This window comes from Colius striatus, chromosome 6, assembly GCF_028858725.1.
Source record: "Colius striatus isolate bColStr4 chromosome 6, bColStr4.1.hap1, whole genome shotgun sequence".
Classification (NCBI taxonomy): Eukaryota; Metazoa; Chordata; class Aves; order Coliiformes; family Coliidae; genus Colius; species Colius striatus.
Window position 1 is genome coordinate 17577684 of NC_084764.1, and position 14997 is coordinate 17592680.

At 36.8% G+C, this 14997-nt stretch overlaps 1 protein-coding gene across 7 annotated transcripts in view; it reads right to left on the reverse strand.

The window, feature by feature from the left end:
• Window positions 1–1260: 1260 nt before the first annotated feature.
• Window positions 1261–14997, reverse strand: part of HEATR5A (HEAT repeat containing 5A) — a 64714-nt gene continuing 50977 nt past the window's right edge. For 5 of the 7 annotated variants that reach the window (XM_061998916.1, XM_061998912.1, XM_061998914.1 and 2 more), the window contains 9 exons: window positions 12600–12834; window positions 11910–12158; window positions 9637–9764; window positions 8632–8779; window positions 7672–7944; window positions 5383–5607; window positions 4373–4527; window positions 3182–3395; window positions 1261–2931 (listed from right to left, as the gene is read on the reverse strand). In XM_061998916.1, coding sequence (XP_061854900.1) covers window positions 2630–2931; window positions 3182–3395; window positions 4373–4527; window positions 5383–5607; window positions 7672–7944; window positions 8632–8779; window positions 9637–9764; window positions 11910–12158; window positions 12600–12834 — 1929 coding nt within the window. In that variant the 3' untranslated portion in view covers window positions 1261–2629. Of the gene's footprint in view, window positions 2932–3181; window positions 3396–4372; window positions 4528–5382; window positions 5608–7671; window positions 7945–8631; window positions 8780–9636; window positions 9765–11909; window positions 12159–12599; window positions 12835–14997 lie in introns of those variants that run through there. The other 2 variants (XM_061998915.1, XM_061998918.1) reach the window with 2 other exon arrangements.

A 14997-nucleotide genomic window follows, 5' to 3' on the forward strand; every position in this document is an offset into this window, starting at 1 on the left:
ACATGGACCAGAAGTGCTAGAAGGGAGACCGTGGTTTACGGTTAAACATATATTTGGCTCTTTCTGTTTGGCTAAGATGTTTTAATGGCAAGTAATGCCTAAAGAAGAGTGAAATTACTACCGCCAAAACTGCTCCATGAGTTTACTTGTTCCTTCATGAAAAAAATAATAATTATGCAAGTTCCTTGTAAATAAACAAGGCTATATCAAAGACATCAAGTGTCTAAAAGCCAAATTCTTTTTGTAAGGGAAACAAGATTATATGTGTAAGAGTCATTCATAAAAATCTTAGTAGATTTTTCATGTGACTCAACTCATTGTTTTAAGTGTACATAACAAAGCACAACTCAGGACAGTTTTACTATGTGGTATTTTTACTATATGGATAAATGAATTATCTGGACAAACTAAGTTCACACATATGTTCTAACTTGCAGTAAACATTAAGAATTAGCAATGTTTCTCTTTATTGAATTGCTTTTGCTCTGCATTTAGAATGCAGAGATATGTTGAAAATTATGTTTTTCCACATATGGCTACAAAACTTGACCAGAAACATCAAACCACACAATTATGGCACTTCTCAGTGACTTAGTTGTGAGCTAAGTCTACTCATGAGACTACTAAGAAATCTTGGACCAAGCTCTTCAAATTTTGGCTTTTAACCCAAGCAAGAACTTGGTGCTCTTGCAACTTGACCCTGCAACTAAATTTCTCAGCAATATTTTTGACTACTTTTCTATTAAAGATGACATGAGTTTCATTTAAACATTTCCATAATAATATTTTCCAGAAGCAGCCTTGGAGAAATTAAAAAAAAGTACTCAGTAAACTCTGAAGAGAAAAATAATGAGACAAAAAATTACTAATGAGATAAAGATGAGTAACTGACAAATTAAAATTAACTCCCTTTCAACATAGCCAACAACTACAGATTTGACTGCAATGAAAAGGTGGAACAAAGAGCTTCCAGTCCCCCGGGTAAAGATGGAAGGCATCTGAACCACCTTCCCGTATTTCAGCATTTGACACAGAACAGGTATTTACACATATGAAGTCTATCTCCCTGATCCTACTTACTTACTTACCCATTGTGCTATACAGAAATGAGGAAGATCTGCAATGTCAAGTCACAGACCTTTGTGCATCCAGTCTAAAAATTTCTTATTTGTGTCCTTGTGGCAGCACAGAAACATTTTCTTTCTGTTAGGGAAATCCTTAGAGCTCCTCTGCTATTGGGTAAAACAACAAAGACAAATCTTAAGTGAAGAAAATTAGCTTTATTTATGTAAATTAGAAAAATTAATTGTTATAACTTTGGTCAAATGGTTAATTCTGTACAATTTACAATTATATTTATATACAAAACTTATAATAAAATACAGTACATCACATTTTTCCTGAGTCACAGTGTGTTTCTCAGTTCTGTAATTTTTTTTTCCTCCTTTCCTTTAAAGTAATCAGATTCAAGAAAGAAATACTATCCTCAGCTTGATAAGTGTTTGGTTTAGGTAATACTGCTATTAAGAAAGAAGTCAATACATAGTAGAAAATATTTTATATCCATTGCAGTTTTGATAGTTATTTTTCTATATTAAAATATGATCCTTGATAAAAATGTTAATTACATACTCCTTAGTATGAGTTTGTTGCACTTGATTTGACTCAAGACAAGTTGACTTCAAATACATCCATCTCATTGCAGAGACACATAAATTTAACTGAGTTACATGTACACATAATTGATCATATAAAGATCAAGAAATGTACATCCATACAGAGCAGATGTCTGAATCGAGGCACATTATATTCAAATAGCTGTCCTGTTCTGGACAAGATATGGAAGCCTCAATTGCCTGGCTAGCCTAATTTACCCAAGTATACATACTGAAAAGTTAGACTGTGTCAAGCAGCAAGGCACCAAGCCTGCAAATACATGTGCATAGTAGTCCCACTGTGTAAAGCACTATGGAGTCCTCACTAAAGAAGCACTGTAGAGCTCGCTTTAACAGCATTTGTTAAATCCTAGCCATCTCGAGAAGCTATTAGGATTAAAGCTATCAATATTACCTTTATTTAGTTTCTTTTTTGAGTTCAACAATAGTCTTTTGTAAGGCTTACAAGGATATCTGATCTGTTCACTTAATGATGCAGTGTGCTAAATTAGTGATTAGGATAGATTACAACCTGCAAGTAAATTTATGTCCCTGTTAAATCTAAAAACCAATTAGGGTAACTTATTTTTGACAAACATTCATTTAAAAACAAAATTAATTTTACTTACTGACTAAGTGTGGGCTGCTCCTAAATATATTTATGGTAACATTCACTATGGGCTTTTAATATCTAAGTATGTGCATTTATGGTATTTTAGTTCAAAATAACCCAAAATTGCAGTTTAGATGACCTCTGATAGATTTATTCATAGTGATTAGAAATGTTTAAGAAGTCTACCAGAAAGCTATCTAGAGATTTGCTTTCTCTTTAAAACTTTCTGTAATACTTCAGTGCTAACTGAAATATGGTATCAGTGCATAGTGATCCTACTCTGATTAGAAATCAAAAGGGACATTTTTTGCTCTTGATATCCAAGTGTGTGTAAAAAAAGACTTTAAAGAAAATTGAGACTTTAAAGAAAATTGGTCTTCAGCTGAATGCTTGAACTTTTCCCAGGATTCTTTGCATGTTTAGCAGTCTTCACTTTGATGTTTTCTTGATTGCCTTTTACAGCTGACTCAAGCCTGGCTTTCATAGTTGGAGAGGAAGCCATTAGTTTTTTAAAAACCAATGAGTACTGTGGACCAATCTGCATCAGATTTTGCAAAGCAAACTCATGTAGATTTTTTGCTGAGTTTGTAGCAGAAACCAGGGCATTTTCGTCCAAAAGAAAGGAAATTAGGATGGGAAGAAGGCAAGCCACCAGATGAGCACCTATAAACATTGAAAACACAAGCACACAGTTTTTAAAAACATCTTCCAGTTCTAACTAGAAGTATTTCTCTAACATTTAACAGAAACTATAGAGCTGAAAATATTAATTGAACTGTATGGTAAAAAGAAACAACATTCTCATTAGGAATTTTGTTGCCAATTAGTGTTCAGGACTGGATTCTTAGTTGTTTTAATTTGTTACTTATGGCAACTTTCAGCAAGTCTAATACTAGTAATGCAAGTAACTTACGGTGCTTTTCCTCTGCAGTGGCTGTAAGAGCTATAACCACCTTTATGCCCTCCTGAATGACATGAAGTTCAGCAGTGTTTTCAGGTTTTGTTTTTTCTGTTTCCTGCAGTTTTCCCACAATGGATGGTGCAAGAGAATGGATATAAGGATATGACACAGTTTTGCTCGGATGCTGAAAGATGGAGTGAAGCAGCTGGTAGCACTTATATTGCACCTAAAGGGAAAAATGAAATTTGCAGTTACAAAGTATTATACTTAAAAATATGTGTCAAGAATGTTTTAAATCTCACAATCTGTCAGATAAAATTTTAAGGAGGGGGCAACAATGTGCCTCACACTGTGAAAATTGATCAGGTTGCAAGGTGCTAATGCATAATACTTTACAGGAGTACTACAACTTGTAATCAAATTATTAAGAGATATTAGTTCATGCTTCCTCTTTCCATCAAGTAATTTTTGTGTGAAGATTATGTCTTAGTACAGTTTTGAAAATATTGTCTTTTTAGCAAAAACACAGCTGACTGAAAACAGGTGCTCAAAATTTGAAAGTTATTTTTATTGAACAGTAAGCACAATTTTAAAAAGTCACAAATGGTGCAGTAGCTTGTACATGACTGGAAACCAATAGGACTGAAACTGTCAAGTTTCTACATAATTTCTGAAAGGCTCAGATGCTTAAACAATTGGATAAAATTTGCAGATACCTACTATCATTTTCCTGAGTAATATTTGGCATTTCCAGTTTCTGATCAGTGGAAACCAATGTTTATAATACTAGAAATATATTAATAAAAAAGTGCTCTCCTACAGCGATTTCTCAAGTAAAAATAACTTCAATTTTTTTGTTACTACATGAATATATAGAGATGTAAGAAAATCAGTTTATAGTGAATTCTCAGTCAAACATGAAGCCTACTGCATGTTATTTTCGGAGCTGGACTTTCAAAGCGAGGAAGCCTCAACTCTTAAAGAAGCCATTTGTATTTGCAATGATAATAATTTTTTTTCCTGATACATTGGTTTTTTAGATGAAGAATAGTAACAGATGAACTGTTACAAATATATGACAGACATAGTCAGGACAGGATCAACTGGAAACAACACATAGGGCAAGTGAAAGAACTGAACAGAAAATACGCTAAAACCTATTTAATATGATGCTGATATTCTTGTAACTTCACCAGTACTTACAAACGGATCTTTTGAGTCAAGTGTGACTTTAAACTTCTCAATACAACGCTTTTGAAGGCACTCTATGGTAGTAACTTCTGGACTGGTAGACGTAACAAATACTGTAATAGCAGTAAGCAGGCTAACTTCATCAAGTTCTTGGAGAAGCCCATCTACTATCGATAAATAAGCAGTCTGTTAGACTTGTATTAAAAAGCAATCCTATGAATTCAAGTGTTACAAAGACATAAAATAGAAATATCAATGTCTACATTTTTAGGAGTTTCCTTTTCAAATACATGGCATAATCTGCTGTACCAATATGGACTTGTATTAAGAAATGGCTTACGAAAAGCCAAGGCCAGAATGGGAATTCAAGGGTAGTTATATGTATACTGCGAATTAACAGCATAAAATACAATTAATAACTTTGAAGAGTTGGTGTGACATACTAGGGTACATCTATTCTGAGAATAATATAAAATTTGCATTAAGAACATAAAATCTTTTGCTGTAATTTAAAAACCAGCGCTATAAATAGAAGTTCCAACTACAAATTTCAGTTTAGAGATTAAATGTAAGGAATGAGACAAATATTACAAATTTGGGAAACTGAAGAAGCAGCATAGAGAAAACTAACTTTAGGATAAAACAATTTTTTCTTGAACTACTGTTTTAATACTCTTTGCTTCAATACAAATCCTAATTCTTTGTGGAAAACCTTGAAGTATTACAGCTGTCTTCTATGCTCAGCTGTATACTGAAGCCGTAACTCCTGTTTATTCCATTGCACCATGTGACTACATTGTGGCAGTACCTAACAGAGGGGTAATCCTGCAATCCCACATTTACACCTTTAGAGACAATGACTTCTTGTATGATCTACAAGGACAAGATTGAATTATATTTTCAACTAATTCTCCTGTGACTAAGATAGATCTGTATGAATTCAATTTAAATAAAACCAAAACAACTAGTGACCCAGACATTTCTTTGGTTTTTTTGAACACAAACACAAAATTCGTGCTTACCTTGATCCCAACAGTCAAGCACCGTAATCAAAGCACTACGTAGAAGATCAGTCCAAGCACTCCTACTCTTCTCTGCTCGAGCCATCGGTGAAGACAAGAGTCCTTTAAGAGCTTGCAGAGACGCAGCAACCATCAAAGGCAAATGGCCATCTCGCAGTTTCACAGCAGTTTCTTTAAGTACTCCAATAATGAGGTACAAGATAGTAGGAAGAACTGAAATGCTTCCTGTAAAACATAGCAAATTAATTTCACAGAAATTTAAAAAAATCAGGTATCTTTTCCTTGATTATTTTATTATATGAAGTGTGGAATTATATTCAGAGAAGAGCAAGAACAGAAAGACTCGAACTACTGAGGAACAGAAGATGAGAAGCTGTGGAAGTCTACAGAGTACTGAATAGTAGAACCCAATTTATAAGCATCTAAGCATATTTTACAATGAAGACAAAACAGGGAAGGAATTTGACTGGGGTAATTAAAAACCGTCTCCTGTGGTTTTCCCCACAATGGATGGTGCTAAATGACGCTACTCCGGGAAATCACTGAAGTAAAGAATTTAGTAAGATTAATAAGACTAGGATCTCAGACTAAAAATGCATTTAAAAATTTCCTAGTATTACAATAAACATCTCTAACGAATATTTTGGAAAACACCTAAGGAGAGAAGCAGATTGTCCCACACCCTACTGAACGGTAGGCTCTCTCCCTGAGAATCTGATAGCTGATCTGTCAGAATAAAAGACTAATAAAAAACCCACAAAAACAGCTACACTTATTCTTATGTCTTTGAATCTATTGGTAATACAGAATTCTGCATAGATTGGGGAAAAACGAAATGTCTGCACATTTATATATTACCTCTATCTTAAAGTGTGTTTCAGCAAAGTACAGAGTTAAGCATATGGCTTATTTTGCTTATGCCCTTCCCTAATCAGGAAAACATTTGTTTTTAAGATTTCAATATACTGATGTTTGTGAGAGACCTGTTGAATAATGACTGTCTCTGACACATGCATCAATATTTTCTGAACCTGAAGACAATTATGCTCTATTCTTAAACAGAAAAGTCTCTGAAAATTCACTGCTGGAATTCAGTAGGAAATGCCATTCGTAAGAGTCATTTATTTTAAAATTGTATTATGCATACCTATCAACACAGGTGCCTCAAGTTAGAGGCACGGTAGTCACAGGACTACAACTTCCATTACTTATTCAAGAGGAAAAAATGATGCAGTTCCACATAGGAATGCTCTTGTCTTTGATTATATGAGCTGACTTTGAGAGGCTTCCCTATTCAATTGACTGTATAAGCAAGCTTAATCTGATTTAAATGCTTAAGTTCTCTAGTGTAAATACCACATCTGGTCTGATCCTGCAAGATGTTAGTTTGTGGAATACCTTGAACAGCTAAAGACAAAAAGAACTACAGGGAGAAAAGAAAAATGACAGATTATTTTCTCATACAAAATATTTGCCCTCAGATCTAAATGATGCGATGTTTGTTTCCTTTTGCTTTGAACTGATAAATAATGAGCTGCAGATGGAAAAGTGTAATCATATCATCATCTTACAATGGCAGCAAGAACTATTTACTATTCCATTTGCAGTATGCTATCCCCTGAAGAAGAATCTTGTAATAGAAAAATAATTAGAAAAAGAAGAAATTTTCAGGGCTGGTAAATGCAAAAAAATGCACAAGATGTAACACAGACACCTAAACTGAGAACAGAGGAGTAGGGCAGAAATGGCTTTTCAGGTGTGGCTGTAACAGTACTAAAAGATCATACATGTGAATACGACATCGGAGGGTGGCAGACGGGAACCATCTTAATGTTTGGAGTGAATCCAAAATGAATCATGGGTAAAGGTTAGCTAATCTGAGAAATCAACTCTAACTCCTTCCAGTGGTTTCCTAATGTACAAATTATGGTTTTCAGTGGAAGGCAGCATGATACAGTTCCCTTTAAAATTTAATTTATGTCTGCATTATAAATAGACAATTCCAGTAGAATATAATCATGAAGCTGTCATATACTTCCCTGTGCAAGATGAATCTATTAATTGCACTGCTACATGTGGGAGGAAAAAAAAAACCCTACTCATTTAATTGCTTCAGTTTTGTAACTTTTGTAATCTGTCAAAAAACAACTGGAACAGGAAATTGTCAAAAACAAATCAACGAAACTTGCTGTCAGCTTTATCCATCTGAGAAAGATCAGGTAATAAAAAGGACACTCAGAAGAGCCCAATATTATTTCATTAATCTTCTCTTGTGATGAAACAGCATACCTTCAGGAGAGCAGACTGCAGGAACATCAGAGAGAATAACTAATGCTGCTGCTACCAGTCTACTTCCATCTTCTGACAGTAACAGATGTTTTCCAGAATGAACTGCTGGGCTACAAGTTAATTTAGGGTTGAGCTGCGGAAGCTGTCTGACAAGAATACAAACACACAATTCCAGTGTTGCAAAGACTAATGATTTCCCAGGCACCAGTCCTCCTGTATCTTTGCCTTCCCCGAATTCTGGTAACGTTTCCTTTTCTGAAGCACCATCGTCAACTAAAACAAAAATAAGAAATATGGCAGAAGTCTGCAGGCTGTACCTTGTTTCTAAAAAGTTTACTTTTCAAGACAGTTTCATCACCAAGTGATAATCTTTATTTTTTTATATATATGCATGCATATGTATAGCAAACATTTGTCATTCTGAATATGAGAACTATGCACTGATTTCAAAAGGCAAAAGTATGTGCAACAGATTTAGCCATACAGTGTGCTGAGGCACTATGCCAATATGATGTCACCTCACGTAAGTGTTTTGATTCATCTCCTAGTTTTTTCCTTTCAGAAAATTAACTTTTCAGAGAGTAACTAGTGGAGTCTGACCTGTAACAGCAGTGTGTACCGAGTCTCCCCACTGCTCTACTGCAACTGTTCCCAGCTTTGCACTAAGACTCCTCCCTCTCTGACACCACACAAGACTATCATCCCAAGTGCATTTTCTTCCGTCTTCCTCCTCACTTTGCTCAAGTCACCACCAAAAACACCTGACCAATCTTCTGTCTATATACCACTCCAATTTACCAAGTCAGGCACCTGGACTGACTTAAGTAAACCAGGATTAGTCACCGTGAAACACTTCGATTAAGATGCATCTTGGAAGATCACCTTCAAGAACTCAGCTTTCCAAGAAAGACTTGCCTTAACCCTGACAGTATGTATTTGACACCTCACACACTATTGTACCTTCTGCACTTCTCCGTTTTTCCTTTACATGTTCCTGAGCTGCAAAAAGAATCAGACGAACCACTTCAAGTGCAGCAAGCTGAATATCAGGTGATTCTCTGGTCAGTATCAGTCGATGCAAAACATTCAACAGCTCAACACCCAACTCCTACAGTAAGAAAAATGCTTAATAGATCTCCATTTTAATGTAGGAATTTTAGAAACTTGTTAATACCTGTTAAGGTCAACAGTATTACTCTTATTAATCTCAGTAAGGAACACAGTGTAATTGATACATTCATAGGAGTTGGCATTTTTTTCTACATCTAGGTCTTAGCTCCCAGTAGCAGCAGTCCTGATCAATTCTCCCCAAAAAATAGGAATCACAGAAATTTAGAGATAAGGCACTTAAAACTACTGAAAAATCCCCAAGTAATCTTGATCTTATGGCTTTTTAACTCTTGAATTCCTTTTTAACTTTTACAGTGTATATATTTCCTTAGAGAGAGCACAAATAATCAGCAGAACTTGGGCATGTTCACAGGCTTTATCACTTACGGCATAGGGAATGGTAAAAATCTTAACTTAAAGGGAAAAAAAAGGAATTTTGAAGTTACTACTTAGGACCACAGGTGTGTTGTGGGTTTTTTGTTTTGTCCTTTTAAGGTCCAGTTTCCTTTTATCATCTTCAATATTTACAACACAATTAATTGAACTGTCCCTTGACAGAGTAAGAGAATTGTTGTTTTCCTGGAATTCTATTTTTACCTGTCTCTCATCTTACTAATCTAATTACTTCTTCCTGACAAAACGTCTTCAAGTGTCTGCCCCTCACTGTCTTCTTACAGGTTCAATGTTGTGCTTTTTATCTCTCCTCCCTCTACAGCTTTGTATTTTGGTAAAGCCTATAATTCACCTACTACTAATGTGCTGAAGATTCCTGGATATGCAAAAGACAGCAGAGATACTGTTCAGACTAAAATTCTGCTTTAAATTCTGTGGACTTTCTGATCATTAAGACATTACCTGATTACCACCTATTTTAGACCTGGGCCATGGAACATCAAAGAGTGCCTGTAGGGCACGTAAGCAGGCAATAATGTTCTCTCTTGCTGCATCTGATCGAGGAGAGCAGAGAAATTCCACACTAATTCCTGTAAGCATCAGAAGAAAAACAATCATATCTACTGAAAATTTTAGAAAGTAATTTTGTCAATTACCAAGTAATCTAACAGTAGGATGAGCAGAGATAATATAAAATGCAAATGCTATTTCTAAGTGAATTTATCTCCTATAGCTAGTATCTTGAACCAAGAACTTTACTTCCCTCAAAACAATGAAGGAGCTTCACCTTTTACAGTAGAAGACACAATAACTGGCTATTAACATAAACAAATTAAAAACCAGAACAATTTCTGAGTAAAACATTGAACTCTACATCTAATGAACAGGCAGACAAGTCATAGTGAGCAGAATCTTTGCTAAGGATGGCAGCTACCACAACTGTATCATCAGCAATAAGTAAATTACATGAAGCCTAAGCTTGAAAATCCTAGAGCAGGTAAAACCAATTTTTTTCTGAGCTTTCAGGACTCTTCAGATGACATTTTATGGCACTGGAGATAAGCTTCCATATTCCATATTATCATCCTAGTTGTTCAGTTGTAATTCCAAAATGCAATGACTTGAGAAACTGATCAATGTACTTCAAAGAACAGCTGCACAACAGAAAATGTGCCTGTTTTAAAATCTTTATGTTTTCCTGCAGCAGGTGAAAATGAACAAGTGAAATAGTTCAGAAGCAGAATAAACATGCCAGGTGTCCATAGTAAACGTATATGAAATTTTAAGCACTAATTTAGCAGTATAGTATTCCTATATATATAGGAAGCTAGGAAAATGAGCAGCTCTTGTATCACTTGTAACTAAGGGAGCAGTGGAGTTCAAAAGGAAAGTGGCTCTGTGCAGGAAGACCAGACTCAAAACAAACCATATGCATCTGAGTCATACAAACCCACTTCAAAAAGGGATTTCAGAAAGACAGAAGACTAAAGAAAAAAAATAAACCAGAAGTGCCTAATTGTGTAAATTTAGAGAACTGGGACTGAATACACAGAATCCTAGAAATGGTAAGGGTTGGAAGGGACCTTTAGAGATCATCTAGTCCAACACCCCTTGCTGAAGCAGGTCCACCTAGATCAGGTCACACAGGAACGCACCCAGGTGGGTTTTGAAGACCTCCAAGGAAGGAGACTCCACAACCCCTCTGGGCAGCCTGTGCCAGGGCTCCCTCACCCTCACAATGAAATAGTTTTTTCTTATGTTTAAATGGAACTTTTTGTGTTCCAGCTTCATCTTGTTACCACTTGTCCTGTTGCTAAATACCATAGAAAAAAGGATGCCCCAACCTCCTGACATTAACCATTTATAATCTTGTAAATATTAATGAGATCCCCCCTCAGTCTCCTTTTCTCCAGACTAAACAGCCGCAGTTCCCGCAGCCTTTCCTCATAGGGAATATTTTCCAGTCTGCTGATCGTCTTAGTGGCCCTGCACTGGACTCTCTCCAGAAGTTGTCTGTCCCTCCTGAGCTGAGGAGCCCAGAACTGGACACAGTACTCCAGATGAGACCTCACCAGAGCAAAGCAGAGGAGGAGCAGAACCTCCCTCTACCTGCTGGCCACACTCTTCTTGATGTATCCCAGAATGCCATTGGCCTTCTTGGCCACAAGGGCACATTGCTGACTCAAATACAATTGCCTGGTTACCCTATGCAGTAACAGAGGCTTAAACAGAGCTTTATGTGAACTTACAGAAACATTTTTCTACCATGAGGCTGACTGAGCACTGGCACAGGTTGCCCTGAGAGGTTGCAGAGTCTCTGTCCATGGAGATATACAAAAGATAGTCCTGGGCAACTGGCCCTGTTTGAGCAGGGGTTGGTGGTAAAGGTGACGTCTATACATTATTCTGTGGTGTAAAACTGTACTTCAGTGATGCTAAACTGTGCACTCTGTAACTGGAGGGCTACAAAATCCACTCTTGAACTTGCACGTTTATAAGCAGAGCGTGTTTAGGACTTGTTTAGCTCACACACTTGAGTTTTTCTCCCATGTTTGGGAAAATGCTCTACAATTTTCTCACTAGGACTTAAAATTCTTCTGACTGCATTATTTTAAGAGATGCAATAGTCGATGCAGTTAACTGTTAATAATCAAGTCTTTTTTTTGCTAAGAGTTGTATCTATTAAAAATAACACGTTGAGTTACTGCATCTAGACATATTATGCACTCACGAACCCAAAATAAGATGAAATCTGTCAGTATTCACATCCTCAGGAGATTTCACCAAAGGCCTGGTAGAAGAATCTTGACACATTGTAGTTGGGGTGACAGGTCTAGAGAGATTAGTAACTCCTTCATCAGGATCAATAACAATGAAACCTGTGCTAGTAAGCCATAATGCTGTAGCATAAAGTATCAGTGCCCAGGAGTTGTAGTAATGAGGTCTGACGTTTTCAATTGTCTCTGCTGTATAGAATGTACCACCTACAAAAACAAAAATTACAGTTGTAATGGTCTTGTTTATTTTAAATGACCATGTTTTCTCATTCTTACAAAAGAGGATGCTTCTTTTTATTAAGGTTATATTTATCATATTTTATTAATGTCTTTTTTAAAAACCCACAAATGTACAGTATGACATGCTAATGAGGGCACTGCATGTAGATTTATTTGGGCAGAATCCAATACAATTACATTTTTCTTCTTTCAACTATAAAACTACCAAACAAACAAGAATATCACATAAACTACTTTTCACATCAGTGAAATCTGTTCTTCAAAGTGGTCTTTATCTTTAGATAAGTACCCAACTATGCATATTCTTAATACAATTTAATCTCTCTGTGATCTTAACCCCTTAGCTGGGACATTAATGACATGCACTTACAAGTGACCTATCAAAATACATGTGATTTGCCTTCTTACCTTCAGCAGGTAGCTGCAATGCATATTCTGAAGGCAGAGTTAAGAGAGCAAAATCCTGAAGTGCAGCAAGCCAGAGCTTGCTTAGTGTTCCCAGGTCTGCCTGTACTAAGTCCAGAAGTCCACTTGCTGAAGATGTTCCATCTCTGTAGCTTTCTTCTCCAGAGTTTGCAATTTTAAAACAGTGATTGTGTGCATCAGTTTGATTTTTCTGCTTTTCGACTGCAACTATGTAAACCTGTTCATATATGGGGAGAGAGATTTATAAATATTAACACACAGAAAACTACTGTGATCATTAGCATGACTGCCTTTTGAACAGGTATGAGGCTTCCTAGAATTTATTCCTGCTTCAAGTCCAGTAAGCATGAGTGAGCAAACACTTACTTGTTACACCTTCTGAATCTACTACCCTGGCTAATCTTGATGTAAAAGACCCAATAAAGGGAATCCTACTAAAGTTCCTAAACATAGCTGCAGCTAATTTCCCTGCTTTTAAACATTAATATTACTCATCCAGCTTCTAACCATCAAATCTTGTTACAGCTACAAGACTGAAGAACTTACTCTCAAATAATATACCTATAATCATGACTCTGAAACCGCAGCCAAATCATTCCTAAATTATCTTTTCACTGAAATGATGTATCGCACTTGCAACCAACTTATCAAAATTATGTATTACTCTATGTTATCAATCAAGAATGAAGAGCAGTCATGCATCATTTGCAGACTTTAGATGTTACCATTAACTCTAGGTTCCCCTCTAGCTACTGAAAGTCCTGACAAGGTGTCAAACCACCAACACTTTTTAGACTGTCAAAAAAGCCCCTGGAGGGAAGCTCTTCTCCTCAACTTTAAAGGAGACTAGTTCAACTAATTTAAAGTCAGCTTTTGTGAGCATCTGTCTCCTGCAATTATAATCTCTCTATCTTTTTCAAGTTTGCTCATTACAGTGAGTTGACCTTGGCCAGTAAGTAAGCACCTACCAAGCCCCTCTTGCACTCCTCCCCACAACCAGGTGGGGGAATCCCTTCAAATTCAAACAGGTAAGATCCTAAGCAACAGGGAACCACCCAGGGCTTAAGTGAAATATTGGTAAATTACAGGTCACAAAGATTGTTTCCAGTTGACCTCGTCATAATTTTGTATATCTAAGATCCAGTATAAAGTTATACAGAGTTTGCTTTGAAGATATTAATTACAGACTGGAACAACTTACAAATCTTCACTTCTTACATCTGGGAAAGAGTAACTCCATGTACCAGTACAAGTTGGGGAATGAACTCCTAGAGAGTAGTGTAGGGGAAAGGGACCTGGAGGTCCTGATGGCCATGACCCAGCAATGTGCCTTCATGGCCAAGAAGGCCAATGGCATCCTGGGGTATATGAGAAGGGCTGTGGGCAGTAGGTCAAGAGAGGTTCTCCTTCCCCTCTACTCTGCCCTCATGAGACCACATCTGGAATATTGTGTCCAGTTCTGGGCCCCTGAGTTCAAGAAGGACAGGGAGCTGCTGGAGAGTTCAGCGCAGGGACACCAAGATGATGGAGTGGAGCATCTCCCTTATGATGAAAGGCTGAGGGAGCTGGGGCTCTTCAGCTTGGAGAAGAGGAGGCTGAGGGGTGACCTCAATGTTTACAAATATGTAAAGGGTGAGTGTCAGGAGGATGGAGCCAGGCTGCTCTTAACGATGACCAATGATAAGACAAGGGGCAATGGGTATAAGCTGGAACATAAGAGGTTCCAAAAAAATACAAGGAAGAATTTCTTCACTGTGAAGATGCCAGAGTATTGGAACAGGCTGACTAGATGGGTTGCTGAATCTCCTTCTCTGGGGATGTTCAAAACCCACCTGGATGAGTTCCTGTGTGATCTACTCTAGGTGGTCCTGCTCTGGCAGGGGGTTTGGATTAGATGATCTTTCAAGGTCCCCTCCAACCCTTAAGATTCTATGATTCTTACAGTTGAGCTTCACATCTAGTCTGAATTTTGTCTCAGCTTCTGACCCATGATAGGTTATTGTTATATGCCATTAAAACCCTCTTCTCCATATATTTTTAAATTGACCACTACACCTTATATTTTCCTGAATAGATTATATGGAATGATCTACTTAAATGAAAACATGCTTACACTCAAGTAGCTATTTTTACAAGACTTTTGACTCCCAGTTGTTAGCTTTTATCCAATGGTTTTCCTGCTTTGCCAATATCCTTTCCTAAATATGGACAGCAGAGGTCGGTATATTTTTCTAGGAATGTTCACATAATAATGATATACTGCTTTCTTTTTCCTTCAAAATAGCTCCCTGGTTATATGCAGAAAAGTAATTTTAACTACATAACATGCTCACATTTAGTTTGTTATCAACTGTCAGCATTCAAGGTCACTTATCAGTGC